Source organism: Pongo pygmaeus, chromosome 1 (assembly GCF_028885625.2).
Source record: "Pongo pygmaeus isolate AG05252 chromosome 1, NHGRI_mPonPyg2-v2.0_pri, whole genome shotgun sequence".
Classification (NCBI taxonomy): Eukaryota; Metazoa; Chordata; class Mammalia; order Primates; family Hominidae; genus Pongo; species Pongo pygmaeus.
Window position 1 is genome coordinate 227,733,898 of NC_072373.2, and position 15,558 is coordinate 227,749,455.

Here is a 15,558-nt window from a genome sequence, read left to right on the forward strand (position 1 = left end):
CGTGGGAGGGCAGAGGAAAGCTCTGCTAGGGAGGTCACTCCAGGGCTTCCAGCACCCACGGCTCTGCCAGGCCCTGGGGAGCAGCCCCTGCAGGCCCTCTCCAGGGGTCCCAATCCTCAGCCCCCACGTTCTCTCCCGAGGTCCCCCTTCCTGGGATGCTCTGACTTCCTGGCCTCTGGGCTCCCTGGGGTCTCATTCACCTGCCGGGTGGAGCAGGGGGGACCCTAGGCCTCCAGGAGGCCCCCTGCCCTCCCCATTCTAGCCCCATCGCACGGGGAAAGGGCAGCGTCTCTGGGGTTGGAGTGAGTGGGTGCACAGCCTCCCCAGCCCTCGGGCTGAGTCCCTGGAGGGGCTCCCAGCTGGGTGGAGGGAAGTGGGAGAGACTGGACCAGCATCACCAGGTTGGGCTGGGGACACAGTGGCCTGACCAGGACAGGTCGTCTGGTGACTACGGTGGCGGAGGAAGAGCAGGCCCTACCTTGGGCTCCTGGGAGCTCTCCAGGGTCCTGGACGGCCGAGGGATCTGCTTCAGCCTCTCCCAGGCTGCCCCAGCAGCCCTGCCCCTCCCCTCTCCTCCCATCCATCAGCTCCCCTTTCACCCCTCCCTTGCCTGTTCCTCTGACCTGCCTGGCCACTCTGGGGACCCCAGGTGTGCTCAGCAGCCCCCCCAGGGGCTAGAGCCAGAGCCCATGAGAGGAGGCGTGGGAGGCACACTCGCCAGGAGCCCCTGGGGGAAAGGCTCTGGTTGGGCCGCTCCACGTGGCGCGGCTGAGGCCCATCGTGCTTCCTCCTGCAGAGTGCCCGGTGGGGACGTTCGGCGTGAACTGCTCGGGCTCCTGCTCCTGTGGGGGGGCCCCCTGCCACGGGCTCACGGGGCAGTGCCGGTGTCCGCCGGGGAGGACCGGGGAAGACTGTGAGGCAGGTGAGTGTCAGCCGCAGCCCCAGTTCTGCCTCCCCAGGCTGCACGGCTCCGAGCTGGTGGGGCCCTGAACTGTGGGGGCCCCAGCCCTGTGGATCCCAGGCCCGTCTATAGCAGGTGTGAGAGCTCACAGTGCACTCCCCTAGGGTAGGGAGTTGGGGTCTGCGGCTGCCCCACCAAGCCCCTGGGGCCTACAGGCTGCCCTCTCGGGCTGCTCCCTCTCTGCGTGAGGCTCCCAGTCTCTAACGGGCTTGGCTCCTTGTGTTGCCAGCTGAATGGTGCCTGGGGCTGGGGCTCCTCTACTGTGGGTGGGCACCCCGCAGCCTGCAGCCCCAGGAGGCGCCCGGGCCCTCTCCCCTCCCCGGGGCAGGCTGAGATGGTAACAGTGGTTCCGCCTCCTCGGCCGTGGCTCCAGGGGCATCGTGCTATGCTATGTTTATTGATGTGTTGAGCAAGGGCAGCTTGGGCACTGACTGGCCATGGGGGATGGGCACTAGATTGTCCCGAGGGCCACTGGGGGCTGGGCTGCCAGGAGATCTGCCCAGCATGCCAACACGCTGCCCGCTGCGACCCTGAGACCGGAGCCTGCCTGTGCCTCCCTGGCTTCGTCGGCAGCCGCTGCCAGGATGGTGAGTGAGCTGGAGCCGCCCCTGAGCCTTTGACCCCGGGTAGGCGGCCAGGCCCCACTCACCCTCTCTCGCCTGCCTGTAGTGTGCCCAGCAGGCTGGTATGGTCCCAGCTGCCAGACAAGGTGCTCTTGTGCCAATGATGGGCACTGCCACCCAGCCACCGGACACTGCAGCTGTGCCCCCGGGTGGACCGGCTTTAGCTGCCAGAGAGGTACGGGGGCCCTTGGCTTGCCCTTTGTCCGGACATCCCTCCTTTCCTAGCCCCTGGAGAGGCCTCTGCCCAGGGCCCCTGAGGACTAGGGGGTTGCAGGAGGCCGTGCCCCAGTCCTGAGACGCCCCTGTGCCTGACTTGGCTGTGGTGCCCGTGGCCTGCGCTTGGGCCTGCGCTGGATGACCCTGAGTTCTGTTGCAGCCTGTGATAGTGGGCACTGGGGACCTGACTGCAGCCACCCCTGCAACTGCAGCACTGGCCACGGGACCTGCGATGCCATCAGTGGCCTGTGTCTGTGCGAGGCTGGCTACGTGGGCCCACGATGCGAGCAGCGTGAGTCCTGGCCCTGCCTTTGGTTGCGCCCCCTCTGGAGCGCACACACACACACACACACACACACACACATAAAGCCTTTGGCCGTACTCCCTCCTGCGTGCACACACACGAAGCCTTTGGCCATGCCTCCTGTGAGCATGCGTGCACACACACACGAAGCCTTTGGCTGTGCCCCGTCCTGTGCACGCACACACACACACACACACGAAGCCTTTGGCCGCGCCCCCTCCTGTGCACGCGCGCGCACACACACACATATAAAGCCTTTGGCCGCGCCCCCTCCTGTGCACGCACGCGCGCGCACACACACACACACACAAAGCCTTTGGCCGTACTCCCTCCTGTGCGCACACACACACGAAGCCTTTGGCCATACCTCCTCCTGTGAGCGCACACATACACACACACAGCCTTTTGCCGTGCCCCCTCCTGTGTGCACACACCCACCAAAACGTGCACGCACACACACACATGCGCGCTGCGGCTGGGCCCTGGCCTGGCTTCCTCTGCCTTCCCTGAGCTTTTCCAGCCCCCACTGCCCTGCTCCACAGCCTGGACCAAGGTCCCACCCTCTCACCGACCTGCACCCAGAGCTGCAGCAGGAAGGGGCAGGGCCTGTCCCCCACTGCGGGAGGCCTGGCACCTGGGGGATGGAGAAGGGATCTGCTTAGGACTGAGGCTGGTGTCCCTCAGTGTGTGCCCCCGAGGCTTGGTTGGTGGAACTGGGGGAGGCCTGGGTTGGGTGTCCTAGAGGCAGCCCCTGGGGAGGTTCCCATCCCTAAAGCTGATGCCTGGAGTTCCCTCAAGACTCCCATGGCCCCACCTGGGTGGGGGACGAAGCATGTGAGTGAGCCCAGTCTCCCTTGGGCAGGAAGTTGCTTCTCAGGAGCCAGGCCTGTCCCGTAGTCCTGGGGATGGCGGCAAGGCCCAGGCATGGCTGGGTCAGGCTCCTGGCCCCTCTGGCTGATAGTGGGCCGGGGCCGCATGTCTCAGGGTGTCCCCAGGGCCACTTTGGGCCCGGCTGTGAGCAGCGGTGCCAGTGTCAGCACGGAGCAGCCTGTGACCACGTCAGCGGGGCCTGCACCTGCCCGGCCGGCTGGAGGGGCACCTTCTGCGAGCGTGGTGAGCTAGGGCACAGGCGGGGGCTAGGCTGGGTGGCCTCCAGTGTGGGCCCCTCCACATCACTGCCCCCTACCTGCAGCCTGCCCGGCCGGCTTCTTTGGATTGGACTGTCGCAGTGCCTGCAACTGCACCGCTGGAGCTGCCTGTGATGCTGTGAATGGCTCCTGCCTCTGCCCCGCTGGCCGCCGGGGCCCCCGCTGTGCCGAGAGTGCGTGAGGTCCCTGCTCAGCCCAGGGTGCTGCAGGAGGGGGTGCCGGGTCCTCCGTAGGAGACTCCCTCCTGTCACCTGTCCTGAGTGTCCGAAGCTACCAGGCAACCCCCCTGAGAGTGATGCTTTGCTCACTCGGGCCAAAGCATTGGTCCTTTTTTGTGGCCACTCTGCGGAGCGGGTGTCCTGAGCCAGAGGGAGGGGACAGTTGGCCGCAGCAGCCGAGGGGACCCTGGCAGATCTGCCCAGCTGCCAACCCCTGGGGTCCTGCCCACCCCCGGCTCTGACCAGCCCTCTCCACCTGCAGGCTGCCCAGCCCACACCTATGGGCGCAATTGCAGCCAGGCCTGTGCCTGCTTTAACGGGGCCTCCTGTGACCCTGTCCACGGGCAGTGCCACTGTGCCCCTGGCTGGATGGGGCCCTCCTGCCTGCAGGGTAAGCCCCACCCAGGAGTCCAGGGACCGGGGTCCAGGCCTGAGCGAGGGTGCTGGCCTCTTGCGGGGCCCACAGGACACTTGGTGCCTAGGGGAGGGAGGAAGGGGCTGTTAGGACTGAGGACCGTGCCTTTCACCTGTGCCCCTCTCCAGGCAGGGATGTTGAGTCAGGCTGGGCTGGCAGGTCATCCTAGAGGCAGCCCCCTGCAAGGTCCCTGGCCCCAAAGTCCAACATGGGGCTGGAAAGCCAGACAGACCCTGTGGGGCCAGCTGGCTGGGGGATGCAGGTTGCTCCCTCTTCCCCGGCCCCAGCCTGCCCTGCTGGCCTGTACGGCGACAACTGTCAACATTCCTGCCTCTGCCAGAATGGGGGGACCTGCGACCCTGTGTCAGGCCACTGTGCGTGCCTGGAGGGCTGGGCCGGCCTGGCCTGTGAGAAGGGTGAGCGCTGGGCGGCAGAGGAGGGACATACCCCAGCATGCCTGATGCAGCCCTACCTGCAGGCCTAGGAGGGCTCCTGGGTCAGGGGGCAGCGCCCTGGGGTGTGGGCTTCAGCCCTGTGTGCAGGAAGCATAAGCCCAGGAGGCAGGACCCTCACCCTCGTGCTTGTCTCTGCTCCTGTAGAGTGCCTCCCTGGGGACGTCGGAGCTGGTTGCCGGCACAGCTGCGGTTGCCTCAACGGGGGCCTGTGTGACCCGCACACAGGCCGCTGCCTCTGCCCAGCCGGCTGGATTGGGGACAAGTGTCAGAGCCGTGAGTGGGGCGGGGCAGCAGGGGGGTCTGCAGGCCCTGCTGGGAAGGGGTGGCATCAGCCTCACTGCAGGGCTGAGGACTGTGCCCGGGGTGGGGCCTCACCAGGGGATCTGTTGTCCTGTGAATGCAAGAGCTGCCGTCAGAGCACTAAGACCCTGTTGGGAGGGTCTCAGCCTAGGAAGCTGGCCTGGGGGGACAGAGTGCTGCTGCTTTGCCTTGGCGGGGGTAGCCCCGGCCAGCCCTGTGGTGGGTGGAATGGAGGATGCTCTGGGGCTCAGGGGGCTGTTCCTGTTTCCTGCATACAGAGAGGGGCCCCTTCACCCCTTGTCCTGGAGCCTGTGCTGGCTGGAGGCCTCCTGCCAGTGGGAGTCTGGCTGTGGCTGCTGTGCCAGCAGGGCCTGGTCCACCCAGTGGGGCCTCAGCCCGTCCAGAGCCCAGACATGAAAGGGCAACACTGCCTCATTCCTCAAGCCCCGGCCTCCCACCCAAGCCCCTAACACCAGCCCCCCTTCCAGCAGAGGCGCTGTCCCCACTGCTTGAGGTGCAGCTTGGGCGGTCCCTTGCTCAGGGCAGGAGCCTTGGGTCTGCTGTCTGAGGGAGGCCTGGGCACTTGGCTGGCCTCAGGGCTGTCGCTGGCTCCCATTGCCTCAGTGCTGAGCCCTGGCTGCTGTCTGCCTGCTCCTTCGCCTTCCATGGGGCGGGGCTGCCAGACGCTGAGCTCTCAGCAATCTCTGTCTGGTCCCTGCAGCCTGTGCCAAGGGCACATTCGGGCCTCAATGTGAGGGGCGCTGTGCCTGCCGGCGGGGAGCCCCCTGCCACCTTGCCACTGGGGCCTGCCTCTGCCCTCCGGGGTGGGGGGGCTCAAGGTGTGAGAATGGTGAGCACAGCCCCCAGTTCAGCCAGCATTGGGTGGGTCCTACCCACAGCACCTGCTCCGGGCCTGTCCTGGCCCACAGATCCCTACGGGCCCCTCCCAGGAAGCCTCCCCAGCCCTCATCTTTCTGCAGCCTGCCTATGGGGCTGGTTTGGAGAGGCCTGTGCCCAGCGCTGCAGCTGCCCGCCTGGCGCTGCCTGCCACCACGTCACTGGGGCCTGCCACTGTCCCCCTGGCTTCACTGGCTCTGGCTGCAAGCAGGGTAGGTGCTCCCAAGCCCCCACCCTGAGGAGCAGCTGGGCAGGGGGAATCCAGAGAGGCTGCCTATTCCTTGGCTGGGCTGGGCCAGGACCCACCCTGCCTGTCTGCACCCAGCGTGCCCGCCCGGCAGCTTTGGGGAGGACTGTGCACGGATGTGCCAGTGTCCCGGTGAGAACCCGGCCTGCCACCCTGCCACTGGGATCTGCTCATGTGCTGCTGGCTACCACGGCCCCAGCTGCCAGCAACGTGAGTGCTGCCTGTGCCCACCCAGGGTCTCGGCAGTCTTGCCAGGCATGCTGGGCCCCAGTTCCCCTAGTCCCTGGGAAAGCCCTCGTCGGGAGTCCTGCCTGGCGTGCTGGGCCCCAGTTCCCCTGGTCCCCGGGAAGGCCCTCGTCTGAGGGGGTGGAAGATGGAGGGTGTGGGGGCCTCACGAGAGCTGCCTTGCTGTGTTCAGGGGCACTGGGGAAGCCTCCAGCCCCAGCCCCTGCAGCTAGCCCCTCTCCCTGCAGGATGCCCGCCCGGGCGGTATGGGCCAGGCTGTGAACAGATGTGTGGATGTCTCAACGGGGGCTCCTGTCATGCAGCCACGGGGGCCTGCCGCTGCCCCGCTGGGTTCCTCGGGGCGGACTGCAGCCTCAGTGAGTGGCTGGTGGCAGCAGGGCTGAGTGGCGCCTCCTGTGTCTCCGGGGTAGGGCCAGCCAGCCTGCAGGAGGACGACCCCCGACTGTCCACCTCCCTGCCCTTCAGCCCCCTCTGGCTGGGCCTGGCCCCAAGTGGGGCTAAGCCAGAGGGGCAGAAAGGACCTGCAGCGCTGGGGGTGTCTGTGTGGCCCCAGGTCCCACAGGCTTCTGCTAGCTCTGCCCCTGCACCTGCTGTGCCCGGCCACCTGTGCCATGTCTGCCAGGGGCTTGAGCACAGCCGGGCACAGAGGTCAGCTGGGCAGCTCAGCTGTGGCCAAGCGTCCTGCTGGGAAACGGGCCTCTTCCCTCAGTCATGCAGGGACTTTCCCCTTCTGGGACCCCGGCAGAGCTGGTGGGGTGGGCGGGGGTGGCAGTGAGTCACTGCAGAGCAGGCGGCAGTGGCCTGGCCCCAGCAGGGCCTGCGGGTGGAAGGGAGATGCCAGGGTGGGTGCATGGGAGTTGGCTGGCCCCACCCTGTCTGGGGCAGACCCAGGGTCCCCTCACCCCATCCCATCCTGTCCTATCCCCACTCCGGGGTTGACGGGGCAGGGAGAGAAGGGAAGCCAGCCACGATCACCACTTCCTCCCTGGCAGCCTGTCCACAGGGCCGCTTCGGCCCCAACTGCACCCACGTGTGTGGGTGTGGGCAGGGGGCAGCCTGCAACCCTGTGACCGGCACCTGCCTCTGCCCCCCGGGGAGAGCCGGCGTCCGCTGTGAGCGAGGTGAGTGTTCACTCTGGAGGGTGTGCTCACAGGCCCTTCACAGAGATGTCACTGGATTAGCCGTGGGGACGCTGGAGGGGTGGGCCCAGCCCAGGCACCCACACATCCTGGCTGCCACCAGCTCCCCACTTGACGCTGGGGCTGAGACGAGAGTGCTGTAGCTTGTGTTGACTACGCTGCCCTGCCTGGGGGAATGGACCGTCCCATGTCACCCCAGCCCCTGCCTCGACACTCAGCCCCCGGGGCTTAGGCCACCCAGTGACCCCATCCTCATCGAGGTGGCCGTGGGGGCTGCAGGTTCCTACCCAGCGCCTGCCTGGCCCCTTGCAGGAGGGATTGGGTGGCTGTCTTCTGCCTGAGGGTGGAGTCCTTCTGGCCCTTTCTGCCAGGCCCAGGGCTCAGGGACCAAAGTGGAGGTAGGCCTAGAGCACAGTCAAGAGTAGAGAGACGGGCTGGACCCAGGGGACAGGCGTAGTGGCTCCTGCACGGACAGGCCCAGTGCTCATGAACACAGCCACAGCCTCTTGGCCTGGTCCCACCCTTAGTCTGCATCAAGGGACTGGCTGCCCCCACAGCAGTTCTTGGCCTTCTGGGCTTATTGGGAGCCTGTGACAGCAGAGGGTTCAGGATCCCAAGGCTCAGGCCCCAGCTGGGGTGTAGCTTGGCCCTGCCTCACTCCCAGGAAGGGTAGTGCTATCAAGCCGGTCATCAGGCATCTGGCTGTAACAGCAGGGCTGCAGCCAGCCACCTCTGAGCCCATGGCAGCCCAGCCACGCTACTTTTCAGGCCTGGAGGATGTGCACTCACTCCCAAGTGGGAGACAGCTGGTTCACAGTGGGCCACTGCCTCCATGAAGCCTTCTGTGAACCCCTTCCTGCAGGCTGGGCAGGCGCTCACCCAGCCCCTTTATGACTGAGCCACTCTCAGTTCCTAGACCAGGCCTGGCACTTGGAAGCCTGAGATGACCAATGAATGAGAGGATGCGGCTGGTGCCACTCCCTGGCATGTGCCCACCCAGCAGGCAGAGACTGGCACTGATGGGCCTCAGGAAGCAGTTACTGAGTGACTGTCAGCCTGTGGGGACACGTCCCCAGAGGGAGCCCAGCCCTCAGCCAGAGGTCCAGGCAGCACCTGCCTTCTGTCCCCAGGCTGCCCCCAGAACCGGTTTGGCGTGGGCTGTGAGAACACCTGCTCCTGCAGGAACGGAGGGCTGTGCCACGCCAACAATGGCAGCTGCTCCTGTGGCCTGGGCTGGACAGGGCTGCACTGTGAGCTGGGTGAGTGTGCGGGGCCAGCGGGACCGCAGCATCCCCTCAGGGATGTGCCCTGAGCTGCCATAGGGTTGGGCAAGGCTGGTACCTGAGGACTGCCCACCCCGCCCTGCCCGCCCTGCTCTGTCCCCAGCCTGTCCCCCTGGGCGCTACGGAACCGCCTGCCTTCTGGAGTGCTCCTGCCACAACAACAGCACATGTGAGCCCGCCACGGGCACCTGCCGCTGCGGCCCCGGCTTCTACGGCCAGGCCTGCGAGCACCGTGAGTTGGGGGCCTGTGCAGCTGGGCTGGGGCCCCTTTGAGCCACTGTCCACTCCTCCCATGTGGGTGATCCGGGCAGCAGTGAAGTGGTGGGGAGGTGGGGAGCCAGCAGCAGTGGGGAGGGACGAGGACGGGCAGGAGGGGGCTTCTCATGGGCTCCCAAATTGGCGGGTTTTACTCACTCTGGGCAAACTGGACATTTCTGCCACCGTGTGCCCTTGTCTCGTGCTAACTGGTGTCCTTCAGCCTGTCCACCTGGCTTCCACGGGGCTGGCTGCCAGGGAGTGTGCCGGTGTCAACATGGAGCCCCCTGCAACCCCATCAGTGGCCGGTGCCTGTGTCCCGCTGGCTTCCACGGCCATTTCTGTGAGAGGGGTGAGTGCTTCGTGCCTCTTCCTCTCCCCACCCTGAACCCCCGCTCCCTGGCCCCATCCCGTCTGGGTACAGGACAGGAGGGGGACACTGAGCCCACTGCCCCCACCAGGGTGTGAGCCAGGTTCATTTGGAGAGGGCTGCCACCAGCGGTGTGACTGCGACGGGGGGTCACCCTGTGACCCTGTCACCGGTCTCTGCCTTTGCCCACCAGGGCGCTCAGGAGCCACCTGTAACCTGGGTGAGTCTGGGGTCCTGCCCAGGAAGGGCGTGGGTGTGGGTCTCCATCAGTGACCAATATCGATTGGTTGGGCCCTACCTGTGCCAGTCCTGGGCTGGGCACCATCCCCTCCTGTGGCCTCTGCACGTGGACTGTGCCCCCTGGGGGGGTTGGAGTCAGCTGCTGGGACATGCGGTGCCAAGCATGGCGCTCCTGCTGCAGCCTTAGGCCGGGCCCTGCCGTGTGGCCCCCACAACGTCCCAGGAGGGCTGGGGTCATGGGAGGGGGCTCTGGTCGGGTGGAAAGACTTCCCTCATCTGCCAGGCGTGGATGGGGGGACATCGAGGGGGCTGTGGCCCCTCCAGCCTAGAGGACCCCACCTGAGGATAGCAGGGGCCCACCTGACGATAGGAGGGACCCACCTGAGGATAGGAGGGGCTCATCTGCCAGGCGTGGATGGGGGAACATCGAGGGGGCTGTGGCCCCTCCAGCCTAGAGGACCCCACCTAAGGATAGGAGGTGCTCACCTGAGGATAGGAGGGGCTCACCTGAGGATAGGAGGGGCCCACCTGAGGACAGGAGGGACCCACCTGAGGACAGGAGGGACCCACCTGAGGATAGGAGGGACCCACCTGAGGACAGGAGGGGCCCTCCTGCTGGGGCTGCTTACCTGGCCTTGTGGCTCTCAGGCCCGTTGTGCCCTGAGGGGGCATCCCTGAACACTGGCTCCTGTTTGCCCTCCTGGGGTGGGGCAGGAACTCGGTGGTGACTCTGGACGTGTGCCTGGGGCCTGGGCTTTTTCATGCAGGAGCTCACTGGCTGCAGAATGTAGCTGAAGAAGGCAGGGCAGGAACTGTTTACTCCTCAGGGGAAACCGAGGCCCAAGATCTTAGCTCCCACACACACCCAGGCGGAAGGCTTCACTCCACCCAGGCTCTGCCGGGGGCCCCTGGGCCCAGGGTCCCTGGCGCGGGGAAGGCAGGGATGATGCTCAGGTTTGTCTCCCGCCCCCTCCGCCTTGCAGATTGCAGAAGGGGCCAGTTCGGGCCCAACTGCACCCTGCACTGTGACTGCGGGGGTGGGGCTGACTGCGACCCTGTCAGTGGGCAGTGTCACTGTCTGGATGGCTACATGGGGCCCACGTGCCGGGAAGGTGAGCTGGGCTTCCTGGGGAAGGGCGGGAAGGCACCCTCCCTCCATCAGCATCAGCTCCACCCTGGCAGAGGACCCCTGTCTCATCCACTGCAGAGTTGGCCGGGTCACCCTATGGCTATTCAGACATAGCGAATGTCATCTGTCCCCATCTGGTACCCAGAGTGTCACTTGGCTTCTGATGGGTGGAGTGTGAGCTTCCCAGTCACTTAACTAGGGAACAGGGGTGGGCCATGCTGCCAGCTGGAAACAGCCCATCCTTCCCAGCCCCAACAGCTGCAAGGGTGGGCTACAAACCGCCGGGGGGCGTGAAGAGGGTCATGACCCCATGGCTGGGCTGGACCATCCACAGTGCGGACGGACGCTGGCCATCCCTGCCCCTCCTGCCCCCATACACGTGCACCAGGGTGTGAGGGTGTGTCTGTGCCCGCATATGCAACAGTGTGAGCAGCAGGGGTGTGTGCATGTGTGCCAGTACATGTGTGTGGCACTCAGTGTGTGCCAGTCCATGGATGCAGTCCTGCACGGGCAGCAGGCACCTGTGTGTGCCAGTGCCTGTGTGTTAAGTGTGCATCAGTTGTGTGAATGTGGCCAGTGCATCTGCGTAATAGTGCTTGCATGTGCGGCAGGAGGCACAGGCGTGTGTGACAGGCATGTGTGAGCGTGCTCCAGCACCTGTGTGAAGGTGGCTCCTTAGCGCCTAAGCCCCTGAGGCTGTCCTGGAATGTGCTCTCTGCCTGCAGGCAGTGCTTTTGGGATGTAGCCACCCCTCTGGCCAGCCCAGACTTTGCTGCCCGCCCCCCCACCCCCACACCGTGTACCCCCCACCCCCACACCGTGTACCCCCCAGCGGCGTTGGGAAAGGTTGTCTCTGCAGAGGGAAGTGAGAGGCAGGCTTGGGGCCTGTGCAGGGCAGGACATGTGGGCGGGGCAAAGGCCGGGCACCAGGCTGCAGGCTCTGCCTTTTGGCTAACTGGGGATTTCACACTTGGGGTCCTCGGCTTGGAGGCCTCCAAATCGTCTTGACTTTGTGTATGTGTGCATCTGTTTGTGGCTTTCTAAGGCAGTCCTGGCTGCAGACTGTTCAGAGCCTTAAGACCGGGGAGCCCCCATCTAGGTGGAGCGGGGCGGGGCGAGGAGAGGAGGGGCGGGGCCGCAGCCCGTGCGCTGGTTCAGGGACAAAAGGCTGCCCGGCAGCGGCATCTAGTGGTCAGCTGTGGTACTGCACCGCCGGCTGCCAGCACCTGAGCTAGGTGCCGAGGGCAGTGCCTTGACATTGAGCTGGAGGCCTCAGGAGCCTGGGGCCCCATGGGCAGGGTCTTGCTGGGCGTGGGGAGTCCTGGGTCCTGCGCCCTCCCCTGGAGTGAACTTGGCTTGGCGTTGGGTAAAGCCCCTGATGTCGCGGGTAGTGGGGGCTTGGAGGGGCTGAGAGCTTTCCTTTGGGGAGAGGGAGAGCTCCCCCCCACCCCCTGCCCCCGTTCCTTCCCCGAGTGCAAAGGAGTGAGAAGGGAAGGAGGCTGTGCGGGGGAAGTGGAGGTCCCTGAAGGCCTGGATGGGGTCACGCCTTGCTGCCATTACTGTGTCTCACTCAAGGCTGGGGGTACTAACATGGCCTGCTCTCTCTCCCCTCCAGGTGGGCCCCTCCGGCTCCCCGAGAACCCGTCCTTAGTCCAGGGCTCAGGTAAGGGGTGTGGGGAATGCCTGTGGGCTTGCCAGGAGGGTGGGTTATGGCAAAGTCAAAGAAGAGAGCTTAAGTATAATCTGGGCCCCACAGGGCAGCGGCTGCACCCGGGGCCTTGGGCCCCAGGAATCTGGAGCTCAGAGACCAAGGCTGGGGCTAGAGCTGGGAAGGACAGGCTGGGAAGGACGGGTGGGCCCCACCCTGCTCTGCTGGGCTGAGCTGAGCTGCGCTGCTGAGGGGAGGGGTGGGTGGGAGAGGTGCCAACCCAGAACCCAGTCTGTTTTGGGAGCACCCACCCCACCCTGGACTGGCCCTCTTTTCTCCTTTTCCCCAGTGGCCACACTGCCCGCCTCCAGCAGACCCACATCCCGGAGCGGTGGACCAGCGAGGCACTAGCAGAGGCAGTCCCATGGAGCCCGCCTCTCCAGTCCCAGCCAGAGGGGACCCAGGCCTTTGGTGACCACTGAGAAGGACACTTCATGGGCCCAGAGCTCCTGGTACTGCCCTTCCTCTGAGGGCCGTGGAGGGCTGTGGACAGCCCAGCAACCTGTCGCTCTTGGAGGCTGGTGTGGCCTTGAGGAGGGAAGCCTCGCATGGCTGCTGGAAGAGAGGCGCCTCCTGGCCTGGCTCTGCAGAACCCAGGGGCACGCTCTGGGCCTGGGCTGAGGAAGCCCCGCTCTCCCTGCGGCTCTGAGTGGGACTGAGGACAGGTGTGGGCCCCAGTGTGGGTGTGGGTGTAGGTGCAGGCACAGGACCACTGTCCTCCAGGCAGGCTTTTTGGTGCTAGGCCTTGGGACTGGAAGTCGCCCAGCCCGTATTTATGTAAAGGTATTTATGGGCTGCTGCACATGCCCGCTGCAGCCCTGGGATCAGCTGGAAGCTGCCTGTCATCTCCTGCCCGATCCCCAGAAACGCTGATTCAGGTCTGCAGGGTCCTGTGGGCTCACCAGGCTGCTGGCTCCTGTACCATGTAAACCCAGGAAGGTAAAGGAGCAGGCAGCCTCCTCGTGACCTGTGTGTTTGCTGTGTTACGTGGACTCTGTGTGGGCTCCTCCCTGGGGCCCAGCCAGCATAATGGTGCACACAGGGACCTCCCAGTGCACCTGGGTCCCTTTGCAGGGGTGGGGGTGCCACACAAGTGAAGAAGTTGGGGCTCATCTCAGTTCCCGGTGCTATTGAGGAGAACGCTGGGGCTGCATTCATTACCACTGAGACACCCCCGGAGACCCAGAGAGTGGCTGGTCCCAAAGAAGGGCCCAGCGGGAGGAGGGCTGGTGTGGAGGGGCAACCTGGACTGAGGCCAAACTTCCTCGGGCCCACCCCACCCACCCCTACCTGAGCATCAGCAGTAGGGGGAGGGCAGCATTGCAAGGGAAGGGACTCCCTGGGTGAGGACAGGCCGGCCCTCCCGAGCACCTGGCACTCATGGGCTGAGGCTGACTTCTCCCGGAAGAAGGGCCCAGAGTGGACGGTAGAGGCAGAGGGTAGAGGTGGTGGCTGGGGGCTCCTCTGCAGGGCAGGGTGGCAAATGGAGAGGGCTGCATTCACGCTGCAACACAGGACTCTCTCTCCCTTGAGAAGGCCCCCTTAGGGTCTGGGCTGCCACCCCCCATCACCCTAAAACCAGCCAAGGTGGCTGAGGCCCCAGGGCAGAGGATTTCACCAGCAGGAGGAGGAGGAGGAGTCCAGTGAGCTCGGTTGCTCACAGACAGCAAGGGAGCTGTCATAGAGGAAGCTGATGAATGGACCGCTGTGGGGAGACTTTAAAGTAAAACAGTGATAAGGGAGGGTGGGATGGTGGGGAGGTAGGAGCAGCAGCCAGAGAGAGACGGACTGGGGTGCAGACGGAATGTGGAAAATGCACACCTTGAAGCATCCAGCAGATGGGGTGAGTGGATACAGCTCAGGAGATTCTCCCAGGAATAGCAGGGAGGCGTAAAGAGAGACAACGTACAGAAGATAGATGAATGGAAATGGGTAAGGGAGGTGTTCATTCACATCATCTAACTGCAAAATACAAAAGTAAGAAGTCATTGACATGAAGCAACGACGACCAAGACGTTCTCAGATCTAAAGGTGAATGATCTCAGCCTGGAAATGCACAAGATGGAAAAATAACATAAAAAAGCCATAAGACCTTGAAGAACATCAGTGTCAAAGATAAATTCTAAAGTCCCAGAGAAAAAAGAAGAATGGGAATCGAATTGACCTCAGACTTTACGTGAGAAACACAGAGAGCCAGAAAACTGTGATGTTCCATCCTCAGAGTTTGAAGGAAATATTTGAAGGCTGAATTTTATGTCCAGCTAAACTATCAAGGGCGTGCAAAGTCCATGTTATTCTTAGAACTTCAAGGCCTCGGCCATTTTTCTACAGAAAAGCCTTATTTGAAAATGCTCTTAGAGACGTTCTCCAGCCAGAAGAGAAAGAAGCCAGGAGGGTCCTCTGAGATGTTCAGTCACCACAGTTCCCAAATGGCCTAGTAATTCAGAGAATCAAAATATCCCCATTACTCCCCAGTGGGAACCCCCGACAGTCTCAGCATGGTGTGAGGGTGTGGACCGGGGGCCTGGCAGGTACCAATCACTCATCCCGCTCAGTGAAGACACAGTGTTCAGCTACGGAAGCCATAAGGCAGGCTGAGCTTCTGCCCATCCGGAGGAAATCTCAGCTATCCAATGGCAGTCAGGAGCGGAGGAAAATAAAGCGGAATAACTAGAAAACGCTCACAGATCCTAATGTTAACGGTTACAAATGACGACAGAAAAACAAACCCCTGACCGTATATTATATAGTTTCAAATAGCAAGAAGGAGGATATTGAACATTCTCAACACACATCATAAACGCTTGAGATGATATGCTCATTACCCTGATTTGATCACTAGACATCCCATGTATCAAAACATCACTGTGTATCTGATGAATATCTACAATTATTATTTGTCAATTAAAAACAGACTAGACTGCATTAAAAATATACTAAATAGTATTTTCACTATAAAAGACATGCTTCAAAGGGTAGAAATACACACATGCAGAGTAAACCAAAGGAGAATTAGGGCAGGTGTTTGAATATTTCAGGGTGAGAAGCATCGCGACAGTCTGTAAATACACATGCACATACACGCACCCAACAATGAGGCTCATTCATTCATCCAGCAGTGATGGATAGAACAGGTAGAAATAAATCACTGTCATGGGTGATTTGAACGTGCGCTTTACAGAAACCAATAGGTTAAGCAAGTAAGACATAGCAATGATAACCTGAATAAGCTTGGACACACATGGTACATCTGTGTTTATACTTACATGTTTACTGTGTTCACATACACACACCTTTCCAGCTTAACAATATGTATAAAGTTAAGGGGTACACATGCAGTTTTGTTACATGGACATATCGCATGGTGGAAAAGTCTGGGCTTTAGTGTTACCCTTACTGAATAG

The 15,558-nt window shown here is 63.0% G+C and overlaps 1 protein-coding gene across 50 annotated transcripts in view; it reads left to right on the plus strand.

Annotated features, from left to right (window-relative positions):
- Positions 1-15,086, plus strand: part of LOC129009708 (multiple epidermal growth factor-like domains protein 6) — a 124,041-nt gene extending 108,955 nt beyond the window's left edge. For 3 of the 50 annotated variants that reach the window (XM_054443141.2, XM_054443131.2, XM_063660168.1), the window contains 20 exons: positions 797-922; positions 1,417-1,548; positions 1,631-1,759; positions 1,961-2,092; positions 3,089-3,217; positions 3,297-3,425; positions 3,733-3,861; positions 4,173-4,301; positions 4,485-4,613; positions 5,621-5,749; positions 5,863-5,994; positions 6,258-6,386; positions 7,023-7,151; positions 8,300-8,428; positions 8,556-8,684; positions 8,931-9,059; positions 9,169-9,297; positions 10,301-10,429; positions 12,062-12,109; positions 12,444-15,086. In XM_054443141.2, coding sequence (XP_054299116.1) covers positions 797-922; positions 1,417-1,548; positions 1,631-1,759; positions 1,961-2,092; positions 3,089-3,217; positions 3,297-3,425; positions 3,733-3,861; positions 4,173-4,301; positions 4,485-4,613; positions 5,621-5,749; positions 5,863-5,994; positions 6,258-6,386; positions 7,023-7,151; positions 8,300-8,428; positions 8,556-8,684; positions 8,931-9,059; positions 9,169-9,297; positions 10,301-10,429; positions 12,062-12,109; positions 12,444-12,505 — 2,438 coding nt within the window. In that variant the 3' untranslated portion in view covers positions 12,506-15,086. Of the gene's footprint in view, positions 1-796; positions 923-1,416; positions 1,549-1,630; positions 1,760-1,960; positions 2,093-3,088; positions 3,218-3,296; positions 3,426-3,732; positions 3,862-4,172; positions 4,302-4,484; positions 4,614-5,539; positions 5,750-5,862; positions 5,995-6,257; positions 6,387-7,022; positions 7,152-8,299; positions 8,429-8,555; positions 8,685-8,930; positions 9,060-9,168; positions 9,298-10,084; positions 10,272-10,300; positions 10,430-12,061 lie in introns of all 50 variants that reach the window. The other 47 variants (XM_063660113.1, XM_063660088.1, XM_063660105.1 and 44 more) reach the window with 29 other exon arrangements.
- Positions 15,087-15,558: the final 472 nt, after the last annotated feature.